A 14,960-nucleotide genomic window follows, 5' to 3' on the forward strand; every position below is an offset into this window, starting at 1 on the left:
TTGAAGAAAATGTCACGACACAACTTAAAATAGAACCAAAGGGTAAACACTTAAACAAGACTTTTTTTTTGTCCTCTCTTTTTTACTCTTAAGGTTATGTTCAATGAAGAACTTAAAGACAGTTTTCTTTAAGATCTTCTTCATCTCTTCAATGGCAGCATTAGCCATGAAACAATTTCAGATCAACTTAGATGATCTCCAAAACTTATTCCTCCACCAAATACAAAACAACCTCCAAACCATAAGCCTACTCTCGTTTCTTGTTGGTTTTGTATGGATCCTTTACATGTTAACCCGACCTAAAGCTGTTTACCTTGTTGACTTCTCCTGCTACCTCCCACCGTCGCATCTCAAGGTCAATATCCAAACGCTAATGGGACACGCGAGACGTGCAAGAGAAGCAGGCATGTGTTGGAAGAACAAAGAGAACGACTATTTAGTTGACTTCCAGGCAAAGATTCTTGAACGTTCCGGTCTTGGTCAAGAAACGTACATCCCAGAAGGTCTTCAGTGCTTCCCGCTTCAGCAAGGCCTGGGGGCTTCACGTAAAGAGACGGAGGAAGTAATATTCGGAGCTCTTGACAATCTTTTTCACAACACCGGTGTAGAACCTGATGATATCGGTATCATGGTGGTGAACTCTAGCACGTTTAATCCAACTCCATCACTCGCGTCCATGATTGTGAACAAGTACAAACTCAGAGACAACATCAAGAGTTTGAACCTTGGAGGAATGGGTTGCAGTGCTGGAGTTATAGCTGTTGATGCCGCCAAGGGATTACTACAAGTTCATAGGAACACTTATGCTATTGTAGTAAGCACAGAGAACATCACTCAGAACTTGTACTTAGGGAAAAACAAATCAATGCTTGTCACAAACTGCTTGTTCCGGCTTGGTGGTGCTGCGGTTCTGCTTTCCAACAGATCTAGAGACCGTGCACGCGCGAAATACCAGCTCCTTCACACGGTACGGATACATACTGGATCTGATGATAGGTCCTTCGAGTGTGCAACGCAAGAAGAAGATGAAGATGGCATAATTGGAGTTACCTTGACAAAGAATCTACCAATGGTGGCAGCAAGGACTCTTAAGATCAATATTGCAACTTTGGGTCCTCTTGTTCTTCCATTGAAAGAGAAGCTTGCCTTCTTTATTACTTTTGTCAAGAAGAAGTATTTCAAGCCAGAGTTGAAGAATTATACACCAGACTTCAAGCTTGCCTTTGAGCATTTCTGTATCCACGCTGGTGGAAGAGCTCTTATAGATGAGCTGGAGAAGAATCTTAAGCTTTCTCCCTTACACGTAGAGGCGTCAAGAATGACACTACACAGGTTTGGTAATACTTCTTCGAGCTCAATTTGGTATGAGTTGGCTTATACAGAAGCTAAAGGAAGGATGAAGGAAGGAGATAGGATTTGGCAGATTGCTTTGGGGTCAGGTTTTAAGTGCAACAGTTCAGTCTGGGTGGCTCTACGAGACGTTAAGCCTTCAGCTAACAGTCCATGGGAAGACTGTCTGGACAGATACCCGGTTGAGATTGATATTTAATGTTATGATTAAGCCCTTACGTACGGCTTATAGTCTAAACTATCTTATCTTGTTTGTTCTTTAAAGAGTTTGTATTGAATGTTGTTGCTGTCTCTGTTCGCTTTGTTTTGGTACTGAATTTTCTTTACATAATTAATTAACAGTCATTTCAAGAATACATGGATGGCCACAACTTGTTTTATAATGGTAATATGTACTATGTAGCCAACTGGTTGTGAAGCGGTCACGAATCATATCCATACTTCCATAGATGTAACACTGATATAGTTACAAAAATAAAAACAGTCAACCGAGTTTCTCAGGATGATGGCATAGAAATATTGGTGGCTTGAAGACTAGTGAGACGATGGAAGCAAAAGTGACAAGGGGTTAAAGAAACTGTCATGAAAATTTGCCTTAGGGTATGGCCACGGTAACATATTGGCCACTTCCGTAACTGTTGCCACCAAATAGCCAATGCCCCATTGATGGATAAATGTTATAGACACACAGGTCACGGTAGTTTCGGTGGCTGGTAGCCCAATACATGCATACAAAACACAGCCATGTTATTTCTATTTTTCGTTGTTACCAAATTTAGATATTTCGAATTTCTATTATATTAAATAATTTTTCTTTTATAATTGGAAAATTTAACTAAAATATAAATCATTATATGATAAAAATTGGTGCAATTTAATACTTGGAAAATTACACATAAATTAACAGAATTATAATAAAAATATATGTATAACATGATTATAAATAGTTCTATGTTTTATATAAATAAATAAATTATTTTATGATTTAATACATTTAAAGGAAAAAAAAAGATTTGTTATGTTTAAATTTGAATATTAAATTTTGGCAAGTCGACTAAAATACAGTCCAAATAAAATAAAATAAACTGTATGACATCACTAAGTATCAATTCATAATACCTACATCAAATGTATTAATGTTAATGGAATAATATATAAATTGTTTCAAGTATACAATTGTTTCAAGTATACAATTTAGCCCTTACCTAATACAGTATAAGTGATCAAAAAACATAAATAAATCTGTCAAGCGGATACCTTTCCATCTTTGTTAAATAAATCTGTCCAAGGTGTTAAATATTTCTCAGTTTGACGTGATAAAATGATCGAAGAAGCTGCTAGTTCTACACTTCTACTTTGTTTGCCCGTTAAAAGGGACACATATAGTTCCATCCGATCATCTCTAGCTATGTTGTGCTTGTGCTTCGTGAAGTTAATCATGTCCCATCATTGATGGCATCTCAATCTTCATGTTGAGCATCCACATGAGAAAGATAGTCGCATGTTCAGAAAAATCACCGTGATGGACCTACATCAATCGGAGTCCAAATCTATGATCCTTGTAAGGTTACACACATTGCAAACAAAACATAAAATATCTATCTCCTATATATTAATAGAAAAGCACACTTGCAAAAAAAAAAAGCTGACGTATTAGCGTTATAGAGCTCAGAACACCTTTTATCAATTAATCCTCAAAATATCAATTTATTTACAGCTCTTTGCCATTGTATTTATTTATTTTAAATAAAAACTCATAAAAAAATAAACCCTAAATGATACACTCATAAAGCAGAACCTCTCCTCTCACCTATTATAAATACATTCTTCTTTTCACTAAAATATCTAACATCAAAGCAACAAAAAAACCTCCAAAATTTTAACAAAACTTCATCTACAATTTTCACATGAAATGAGACTCAAGTTGAAGGTGCACCTAAACAGCCACCACGAGGATCATGTCCCATTGGACGGTAAGATTTATTTTTATGCTATATTCTATTTTTATACTAATAAAAATCTATATTACATATGAACATGCTCCAAAAGATGTACTCCACATACCAATTGATCAGACTCATATGATGAAGATATTGGTTCAGTACTTAATCAAGGAAGACGGACTCACAAAAGTCAAAGAAATAGAATCAAAATAAGCCATGACAATTAGGAAACAAATATTGTTCTAGATTAGAATTATTTCATATGTATTAAGAAACAGGAATAAGCACAATAATGTGATTTGCAGAATTCAATTAATAGATGTATTTCATTCGGATAATTTATATTTATTTCATATTAATTTTAAAATTCATCAAGCACATCTATTTTCATCATCTACATATTAGCCTCACACCAAAAACACAACAAGTAAAACCCACAAAATATAAAGTCCATAGATAATAATTTGCTTTTGTCTACCAATTTTTTTTTCTCGGCCAATGTATCATATACTAGGAAATATAAATGAAAAGGAAAAAAGTTATCTTTTAAAAAATAATTTATGGTAACAACTGTGTTATTATTCTGTTTTAACAACCTACGGGTTTATTGTTCTATTTTTAAAAAATAAAGTAATTCCTTGATTAAAAGATATTATATACGAGTACGATATATGTTCCTTTTAATTCTAAAACAGTGCTATATTTAAGGATTTAATTTCCCTATAGTATATAAATGTAAAAAAAAAAAAAAAATCCAAAGGGAATATTCGTTACCTAAGTTTGTCCTAAATGCCCTAAAAAAAGCCATAATATCAAATTAGTAAAATTAATTTTCTGTTTCCAATTTAGATGTCAATAAGCGTATTCCTTGATTAAAGATGTAAATAAGGTATGACGTGATATTGTATTATTCTTGAAAAGTGATTAAATGCACAAATTTTAATATTAAGTTTTAGAATAAAAATTAATCACGTAAAAATATCAAAATAATGACTTGCCGAAAAGGAAAAATATATACAAAACTTAATCCTAGATTCGAATCAAAAAAGGAAATAACATCTAAACATATTTAATATAAGTAAACTAATTTTGCCTAAAAATCCGAAAATATGATCCTAATCCAAGATTTGCAATCAACAAATTGCTTAATAGGAGGGATGTGAATTTTAAAAAAATGAAAAAGTAAAACCCTCATGGAAATTAATACCCCTATATATAATGTTTTCCTATCACACATTTCCACTGGTTCACCAATCAAATATATTCCAAGTTTCAAAGCAATTTAGCTTTTATTTTCTCGCGGCTTCTTTCAACAATGTTTATGGTTTGGAAACCTTTTAAAAACATGTGAAAAATAAAGGTGACGATCAGACTATGGAAACTACAATATTGCAACATAAAATACTTTTACGAAATAAAGAAATTATAGTTTTCCAATGTAAATACAAACGATAATACATATATATAGAAGACAATATATTTTCTACCCAAAATAAGAAAAAATAATTGTTAAAGAATATTAGTATGTCAAATACATTAATAACAAAGAAAAATTATATGATATAATTTATAGTTAAACATTTTCATCCGCAACGCGCGGGTTATGTACCTAGTTAGTGTTGTACAATGTAAACTTTTTATAAAGAAAAGAAAAAGAAAAAACAGTACCTTGTAATAAGTGATGTTAGTGAAGGTCCTAAGTCGAACCCAACAACAATTCAAGGTAAGGCCCAATACAAGTCAAACCCACCTACTCAACCACATAAGAAGACAAATCATTTTGTACCTCAAAAGACGTTAAATAAAAGATGGAGCAGCAACTACAAGGGAACATATTCAAAGCTCTTCTAAGGGCATCTCCAACCATAACACCATTTTAGTGTTGAAATAACACTATATTTGGTGTATTTTTAACACTAAATAAAATTTCATCTCCAACCACAACACCAAATATTACACTAAAAAATACTATTCTATATTATTATATTACTAAAATAAAGATGTTCTGAATTATATAATAATTTTAATTTATTAATGAATATAAAATTACAAAGGATAAATAAAAATAATAAAAACATTAAGAAGATGGTGAAGGTTCTCAATATCATGGATCACAATATCGTGCATCTCATTATCAAGAAGGTCAGTCTCATGGAAAACAAGTTCAAGGAGATGGAGATCAAGGTGAAGATCAAAGATCACCAAATGATCAAGATGATTATACCCCATATTACAATTATCTTAAGTGAAGATGTTTTTTCTGGTTTTTATTTTGTAATTTTGTGTTTTCCATGTTTTTTTGAATTTTATGTATTTTTAATGGTTAGTTGAATTTTATTATATATATTATCAATCAAATTACTAATTAGTTTTAATATTTTCTACAAATTAATAATTTATATTATGAAGATTAAAAACTACAAAACTGTTTTGGTTTATTACATTTTATTACAAACTTAACTAGATTCTTATATAATAATACTAAACTTATATTTAATTTACTATAACTAAGTTATTTTAAATTAGAATAACATTTAAAAAAAAAAAACAATATTATAGTGTTTGGCGTCGCTACAGTAAAACACCAAATATAGTGGTGTATTGTACAACAAAAAGGAATCACACTATTATAGTGTAAAATATACAGTCTGGTTGGAGACAAAAATTCATCACTTTCACCCTATTATACAGTTTTGCCGTCCCATTGGACTTGGCCTAACCTTATGTGATGACTAGGGTTGTGACCAGCTGTCCACCAAGGATAAGAATAGGAAAAATCCTAGAGAAGTCTAGAATGTTCTATCTATACTAGTATTTTTGCTCAAAAATATTTTTTGGAAAGTTTTTACATTGAATGCTATTTAATGCTTATATTCATATCCAAACAAGTTTAGTTAACTTTCTCTACTATCCTTATAACCAAACACAATTAAAATACTTTAAATATTCATATATTCATATATATAATGTTCTATAATAAATATAGATATTTAGAAGATTCATTCCAGATTAAAATAAAAAATTCTCCTATCATCTCTTTTTGATTTAAAATTTTAAATGTAGTGAATCTTCATATAATACATAAAGTTAATAAAAATGTGTATTTTCCTGCATATATTGTGATTTGAAATTTTTTAAACAAACATATATTACTCAATTAATATAAAAGTGTGTGTTCAACATACATATATAGTAAATTTACTCTATATAGTAAATTATAAAATTTTAAGAAGTTTATAATTTATAACTCATATATCTAAACTTAATAAAAAGTTTAAAATTATAAATATTTAAACATATTAAATTTTCAAAATTACACAAACGAATTATATTACATGACGGGTTATATGACATTACAAGATTGTATTAATAATACTAAAAATAAACTATCAGTAATATAATATTTCAATACGGGTTACATCTTCATTTTAATGTTTTAATAACACCAATATAAAATATATCGAATCAAACTAATTTAATTAAGATTGTAGTAAACAAAAATTATTGTGTGGTATGCTACAATTTATATATTAAATAATTAAAATTAACAAAAGAGTATACTGTATTAGAAAATTAGTATTAAAATAGTACATTAACAAAAAAAAATTAAAAAAAAAATCTTACCCCGCAGTGTACCGCGGGTCATAATCTAGTAATCTATATAAAGGCTACTTAGACCATTGTACACATTATTGAGAAATAAGATCATTTTACCAAAGTACTCTAATATCTTTCAAGCGACACCGAGGTAAAGCTAAACCGACGACTTCTCGCTCTCATTCCGTAATAAACTGTTGGGTCGCCGCTTCACAGGACTCTCAACATCATCGAACACCTACTGGATTCACTTATTGGCAAATAATCATTATTTCGCATATGCATCTTTTGTATTAATTCCATGATTATCGGTGTATATTTTTCCACAGCCATAAAATTTTATCTTGAAAAGTAAACTTATTGTCAGTGCCGGCCCAACATTAATGAGGGCCCTACGCAAAATTTAAAATGAGGGCCCTACGCAAAATTTAAAAAATGTATCTTTTTTCACTTATGACAAAAGTTATAGGTTTTCTATAAAAGGCCACCAATTAATATTTTAAGGCCTTTTACATATCGTACAAATGAAAAAGGCCTTTTACATGTAAATAAAAAAACTTTATACATATCCTTAAAAAAAAGGCTTTTTGTTTAACAGATTTTTAAATGAAAGAGGCTTTTAAAATTTTGGGCCCGATTCTTTGGCTTCACTTGCTTCCTCTGTGGACCGGGCTTGCTTATTGTATTATTAATATATATATATATATATATATATATATATACATATACATATAATAAAAATTAAAATGAATCAAATAAATTAAGTGACACTTAGCTTTACAAAGAACTCTGATATTCATTTGTTGCAAAATCTATATTTTACTTCAAATTTGTTGAATAATTTGAAACCGGGCATATCAGAGTGCGGGCTCTTGTCCAGTACTATGATATGTTTTTCTTCAAATTTTCTTGACTGGACGTAGCAGTGTAGCACCATTCTTTGTTGATAACTTTCTTGATCAAATCATGATGGCATTGGTCTTTCTAACAATTCTTCCACATCGTGTCGTGAACGATAACCCAATAATAACACTGCTGTAAACAGAAAATAATAATAATTACAAGCTATAATATATAAAAATTGAAATGTACATATTTTATAAACAAAATACTTTCTCAGAAAAATCGAGCCACTGCTTATAGTTAACATACCAAAGCCCAAAATGCTGAAATTCAGACAGAAGTCGCTTGAACTCTTACGCAGGGATTGCAAGCTGTCATGTAACTCATGATATCCCGAGAAAATAGTGAAAGAAAACCCATATTTGTCATCTCAAATTCTGAGCTAGAGAAACATTGAAAGGAAGCTGTGAGTATAGGACATAAATATATGTAAATATAAGTTTATGGATCTAAGTGTAAATATCTCAACCCTAGTCTCCTCCTCTGTTGTATAAATATGTAGCAACTCATTCACTTGCAAATATAAGAAACATTCAGCTTCTATATGGTATCAGAGCATCAATCAATATAACACTAATTTTTTTTTCTTTTCTTTTTCTTTCACGCCTCTGCCGCTATGTCTAGCTCTGGCAACGTCTCTCCTTCCACTGGTGACGTAATCATGACTGCAGCTCAGCCTCTCTTCATGGTGAACACTGCTAATGTCACCAAACTTACTGATACAAACTATTTGATGTGGAGTCTTCAGATCCACGCCTTGGTGGATGGCTATGAGCTCGCTGGATTCCTTGATGGATATGTTCCTCCTCCAGCTCCCACGGACGACTGGAGCCACTACCACTCCCAATCCAGAGTTTATTCTCTGGAAACGCCAAGATCGCTTACTATTCAGCGCCTTGCTTGGAGCCATGTCTCCGTCTGTCCAACCGCTGGTCTCACGTGCAGACACTGCCGGTGAATTCTGGTCGACTCTTGCTTCAACCTTTGCAAACCAAAGTCGTGGTCATGTCCAAGGGATCCACACTCAACTCAAGGTATGGACCAAGGGGAACAAAACCATTGATGAATATATTCGTGGCCTTGTTATCCGTTTTGATGATATTGCAGCCCTTGGTAAACCTATGGATCATGATGATCAAATTGAGAAGATACTTGATGGTCTTCCAGAAGATTTCAAACCTGTTGTTGATCAGATCGAGAGTAAGGATACAACTCCGACGATCTCTAATGTTCATGAACGGTTACATAATCGTGAAGCCAAGCTTCTAGCTATTGCTGCTGTTACTCCAACTCCCTTTCTTGTTACTGTCAATGCTGTTCAACATCGCAACAACAACAACAACAACTACTACAACACCTACAACAACAAGAACAACAATCGCAATCGCTCTCAACCCCAACGTTTTTCGCCCAACAACAACACCAATAACTGGCAGCCTTACCACGACAACACTACCAATCGGCCTTCCAAGCCTTACTTAGGCAAATGCCAACTATGTCAGGAACAAGGACACAATGCACGTCGCTCTCCGCAGCTCTACTCTGTTCAATCTGCATCTCGCCCGTCGAGTCCTTTCACGCCATGGCAGCCCCGTGCCAACATGGTTGCAGCCGGTTCCTCACCTGCAATCCTTGACAGTGGTGCCACCCACCATATAACCAATGATCTCAACAATCTCACACTTCACCAATCCTATAATGGTGGTGATGATCTCACCATTGCTGATGGTTCGAACCTCACCATCACTCACACGGGTTCTTCACTTCTTCTTTCTCATTCTCGTCCGTTAAAATTGGATAAAATGCTTTGTGTTCCTCATATACACAGGAACCTTATCTCTGTGTACCGCCTATGTAACACTAATCTTGTGTCTGTTCACCTCTATCCTTCCTTCTTTCAGGTGAAGGATCTCAGTACGGGGGTCCTATTACTCCAAGGTCGCACCAATAATGAGTTGTATGAATGGCCGAACACCAATCCACGAGCTATGGCCATGCTATCTTCATCTGGTCTGCGCACAAACCTACTCTCGTGACATTCAAGATTGGGCCATCCTTCTCCACCTATCTTAAACACTATTATCTCTACTTTTTCTCTCCCTGTTGCATCTTCCACTTCAAAAACCTTATCTTGCTCAGATTGTTTCATTAATAAAACACATAAACTTCCTTTTTCTCACAACTCCATTACTTCGATTCGACCTCTTGATTACATTTATTCTGATGTGTGGACATCCCCAATTTTATCAACACAAAACTACAAATATTACCTTGTCCTCATAGACCACTTTACTCGCTATACATGGCTGTATCTGCTTCAACGCAAATCAGATGTCAAGCAAGTGTTTGTCACCTACAAAGCACTTGTTGAAAATCGCTTTCAAACCAAGGTTGGGACATTGTTTACGGACAATGGTGGCGAGTTTATTGCTTTGCGTAGTTTTCTTGCAGCACACGACATCTCCCACCTTATGTCTCCTCCTCATACTCCGGAACACAACGAGATTTCAGAACGGAAGCATCGTCACATAGTCGAAACTGGCCTCACCCTCATGTCCACTGCCTCGGTACCAAAAGAACACTTGCCATATGCTCTTGCTACTGCTGTCTACTTAATTAATAGGATACCAACACCTGTACTTGCTCTCCAGTCACTGTTTCATAAGCTGTTTGGTACCCCTCCTAATTATACTAAACTTCGCGTGTTTGGCTGCTTGTGTTTCCCCTGGTTGCGCCCTTATACACAACATAAGCTTGATGATAGGTCTCGAGGCTGTGTTTTTCTTGGGTACTCGGCAACTCAAAGTGCTTACTACTGCCTTCACATTCCGACTGGTCGTATGTATACATCTTGATATGTCCAGTTTGTCGAGCACGTGTTCCCGTTTCGTGAATTGCCTTCGCTTCCACAAGACTCCGCTGCCACTACCACCGAACCTTCGCTCTTGTTGTCCTCATTGGTGGTTTGTCCTGTTGCTGTCCACTTTCCACCACCGACAACTGCTCCCACATCTAATCCTGGTCCAGCGGCCCCAGCTCCCGGCGGTTCTGATAATCCGCTGTCTCTTAACCGTGATATACACTGTACATATCAACGACGGAATCCCCATGTCCAACACGGTCCACTACCATCAACTTTAGCCCCACAACACGACCAACCACACCACAATCAGGTTCAAGACCGATCTTCATCGTCGTCCTCTGGTGCAACTCCATTGTCCTCCTCCACGGTGTCACGACCTTCATCTATAGGACCCTTGTACTCTGATCCTCACCTGTCGACGTCTTCATCATCCCATGTATTACCCTCTAACTCTACCTCTTCTTCTTCCTCCACTTCTAACACGGAGCCCACTACTCCCCATGAAAATGAATCACAACCCACGATTCAGCCTCACCCTCTTCCTAACGAGCTCACTGCTCAACAACAAAATGAGTTGCAACCCCCAACTCAGCCGCAACCTCTTCTCCATCCCCCATCACGCCAAGCTATCCCAATACAACCACAGAACCAAAATAACATTGTTGAGCCACCACAAAATAACCACAAAATGAAAACTCGAGCCAAAAACAACATTATAAAACCTAACCGTAAATACGGCCTTCATGTTACCTCTCGGACCATTTCCAAAGAACCGAAAACAATAATCCAAGCTTTTAAAGACCCAAACTGGCGACGTGCAAGTTCAAAGGAGTATAATGCTTTAATAGGAACTCATACTTGGGATTTGGTTCCACCTAATGCACAACAGAAGGTTGTTGGTTGTAAGTGGGTCTTCACAACCAAATATCTTGCTAATGGTGATCTTGACCGATACAAGGCTCGCTTAGTTGCAAAGGGATATCACCAAAAGTACGAAAATGATTATGCAGAGACCTTCAGCCATGTTATTAAGTCGACAACAATCCGCGTAGTACTTGATGTTGCTGTGAAGCTTGCTTGGCCGATCAAACAGTTGGATGTCAATAATGCTTTTCTTTAAGGTGAATTAACTGAGGAAGTTTACATGTCCCAACCGCCTGGCTTTGTTGACCCCAACCATCCGCATCATTTCTGTCGGTTACGGAAACCCATCTATGGTCTCAAGCAAGCCCCGCGTGCATGGTATATGTCTTTAAAACAACATCTCCTTGATACTAGTTTCACTAATTCACTTGCGGACACTTCATTGTTCATTCGCGCTTCGGGTTCCACTCTCACCTATGTACTTGTTTATGTCGACGATATCATCGTCACTGGCAATCATTCCGCTATTGTTGAGAAAGTTCTTCAATCCTTTGCTCAACGTTTCTCCATCAAGGATCCTACCGACATTCATTACTTTCTCGGCATCGAGGTCTCACGATCCTCCGATGGACTCCATCTCATGCAACGTAAGTATATTATGGACCTTCTTGTCACAAACAACATGTCTGAAGCAAAACCCGTTGCAACACCACTTCCTACTTCTCCAAAGTTAACCATTCATGGTGGTACCCCTCTTGAGGATGCCTCTCAGTACAGGTCTGTTGTTGGAAGTTTACAATATCTCTCCTTCACGCGACCTGATATTTCCTATGCGGTAAACCGCCTGTCTCAGCTCATGCACTGTCCGACACAAGACCACTGGATTGCAGCAAAACGAGTCCTGCGCTATCTCGCTGGCACTCCCACACATAGTATATACATGAATGCTTCCTCTCCCGTTACTCTTCATGCCTTCTCTGATGCATATTGGGCTGGTGACACGGATGACTATGTTTCTACGAATGGTTATGTTGTCTACAATGGTCAGCATCCGGTCTCATGGTCTTCAAAGAAACACAGGGTTGTTGCACGTTCCTCCACAGAAGTTGAATATCGCGCTGTTGCCAACACGGCGGCTGAGGTACGGTGGTTATGTTCTCTTTTCTCTGATCTCCACATTGTCTTACCCACCACACCGGTCATATATTGTGACAACATTGGAGCGACCTACCTTTGCACAAATCCTGTTTTCCACTCAAGGATGAAACACATTGCTCTCGATTATCACTTTGTTCGGAATCAGATACAGTCCAAAATGTTATGAGTCTCTCATGTGTCGACTCACGATCAGCTGGCCGACACACTCACCAAACCACTCCCACAAGCAAAGTTCACTGACGCATGTTTCAAGCTGGGTGTAGCAAAGCTCCCTCCATCTTGAGGGGACGTATAGGACATAAATATATGTAAATATAAGTTTAGGAATCTAAGTGTAAATATCTCAACCCTAATCTTCTCCTCTGTTATATAAATATGTAGCAATTCATTCACTTGTAAATATAAGAAACATTCATAAATATGTAGCAACTCATTCACTTGTAAATATAAGAAACATAGTGAGAATTGTATTATTTAAAATTAAGTAGATGAAAACTGAAAAGACCAACCGTGATGCTTGAGTAAACGAACGTCTCATCACAAATACAATATACAATTAATTTCAGTTTATTTTGTTTCCTAACCGTTAATATAATATGTAAAATTATCTAGTCGTATTTGTACACAACTTAGATAATGGGACACCGCCGAAGAAAACGTCTTCCACCTCACCAGTCTTTATTATTTTATTTCATTTATCCATTTCTCTTCTCTCTATAAAACCTCCATCTAACTCGAAACAAATCGTTCTCCCAAAATATACAAAGATGACGTTTCACAAAATCTTTTTTCTAATCTCTCTGATGCTCGTTGTCTCATTAGTTAATGCAGTTGACTACTCGGTTGTTGACAACACCGGTGACTCCGCCGGAGGAAGAAGATTCCGAGGAGAGATCGGTGGTGTAAGCTACGGCACACAGTCACTAAGATCTGCCACAGAATTCGTGTGGCGTTTGTTCCAACAAACCAACCCTTCAGACAGAAAGTCCGTTACAAAGATCACACTGTTCATGGAGAACGGTAACGGTGTAGCGTACAACTCGGGAAACGGGATATCTCGCGGGTGTATCGGGCGATGTCAAGAGAGAATTTACCGGGGTGGTTTATCACGAGGTGGTTCATTCTTGGCAATGGAACGGTGCGGGTCGCGCTCCTGGTGGACTTATCGAAGGGATAGCGGATTACGTGAGGCTGAAAGCAGGTTACGCTCCGAGCCATTGGGTTGGACCTGGTCGTGGTGATAGATGGGACCAAGGTTACGACGTTACCGCGAGGTTCTTGGATTATTGTAACGGTTTGAGGAATGGGTTTGTGGCCGAGCTGAACAAGAAGATGAGGAATGGTTATAGTGATGGCTTCTTTGTTGATTTGCTTGGGAAAGACGTGAACCAGCTATGGAGAGAGTACAAGGCTAAGTATGGTCAATAAATGATATGAAAATAATTATGAAATGTATTCAAAATAAAACGTTTAGTAACAAAAATAAAATGATTTGTAATCTCTTATGGTGTTGCTATTGGACAACACATATACGTAATACGTTGGGACGCATTTGCATTAAAATATAAGGTCTTGCTAAAATTGGTATTGTTAAGTTAAATAGTCAAAGATAAGTATATTGAGAGGTGATTTAGAACATTTTATGTCAGATAATTAATCAGTGTTTGTTCGTGACCGTTGGTGGAATAGAAAACTATTTCTTGTAAGTTGTCCACAAGTTATCTTTATTCTAGAGAAAGCAAGATCTATGGGAATGTAAAAGTTATACGTCTTGCAACAATTAAACGACATAATTAAAAGTTAATTAGATGATCTACCTTAGAAGAAATCATGCATAATGATAAAACATCGTCTAAAACATATTTTTTTTTATCCATTTCGTTCATCAAACAAAAAAATTTTATAGTGCAAATACTCATCCATAGTTATATTTGCTTGCTGAAAAAAAAAAAAAAGAAGTTATATTTGCTTTATTTCAAAGTGCTTTTGCTAATCTTTGTATGGAGAATTCAACCGGCCATTGACATCATCACGAAGATTAATCGGCTATAATGCGTAATCGCCTAGTACTTTCCACGAAAATTGATACTTTAAGTTAAGTTATTGATAATTCAGTCAAAGATAATGATGACATTTGAAGTTTGTGGTCGTGGTCGAATAGAAACACTTTCTTGTTAATCATCCATTAGCTATACTTGTAAGAAAAATAATACTAACACTTAACTTTTAAAAAATCCACGAGAAGATAAGATTCACACTCGTTGACAAAAAAAAAAAAAAAA

The 14,960-nt window shown here is 35.8% G+C and overlaps 2 protein-coding genes and 1 pseudogene across 2 annotated transcripts; all 3 read left to right on the forward strand.

The window, feature by feature from the left end:
* On the forward strand, positions 1-1,706 carry LOC104793353 (3-ketoacyl-CoA synthase 8-like). The gene has a single exon (XM_010519708.2). The coding sequence runs from the start codon at positions 104-106 to the stop codon at positions 1,547-1,549; it is 1,446 nt and encodes a 481-aa protein (XP_010518010.1). The 5' UTR covers positions 1-103; the 3' UTR covers positions 1,550-1,706.
* LOC109127710 (uncharacterized mitochondrial protein AtMg00810-like) lies at positions 11,801-12,844 on the forward strand. The gene has a single exon (XM_019233063.1). It carries the CDS (start codon positions 11,801-11,803, stop codon positions 12,842-12,844), a length of 1,044 nt encoding a protein of 347 aa, XP_019088608.1.
* Positions 13,403-14,241, forward strand: LOC104793363 (annotated as a pseudogene).

This window comes from Camelina sativa, chromosome 1 (assembly GCF_000633955.1).
Source record: "Camelina sativa cultivar DH55 chromosome 1, Cs, whole genome shotgun sequence".
Lineage (NCBI taxonomy): Eukaryota > Viridiplantae > Streptophyta > Magnoliopsida > Brassicales > Brassicaceae > Camelina > Camelina sativa.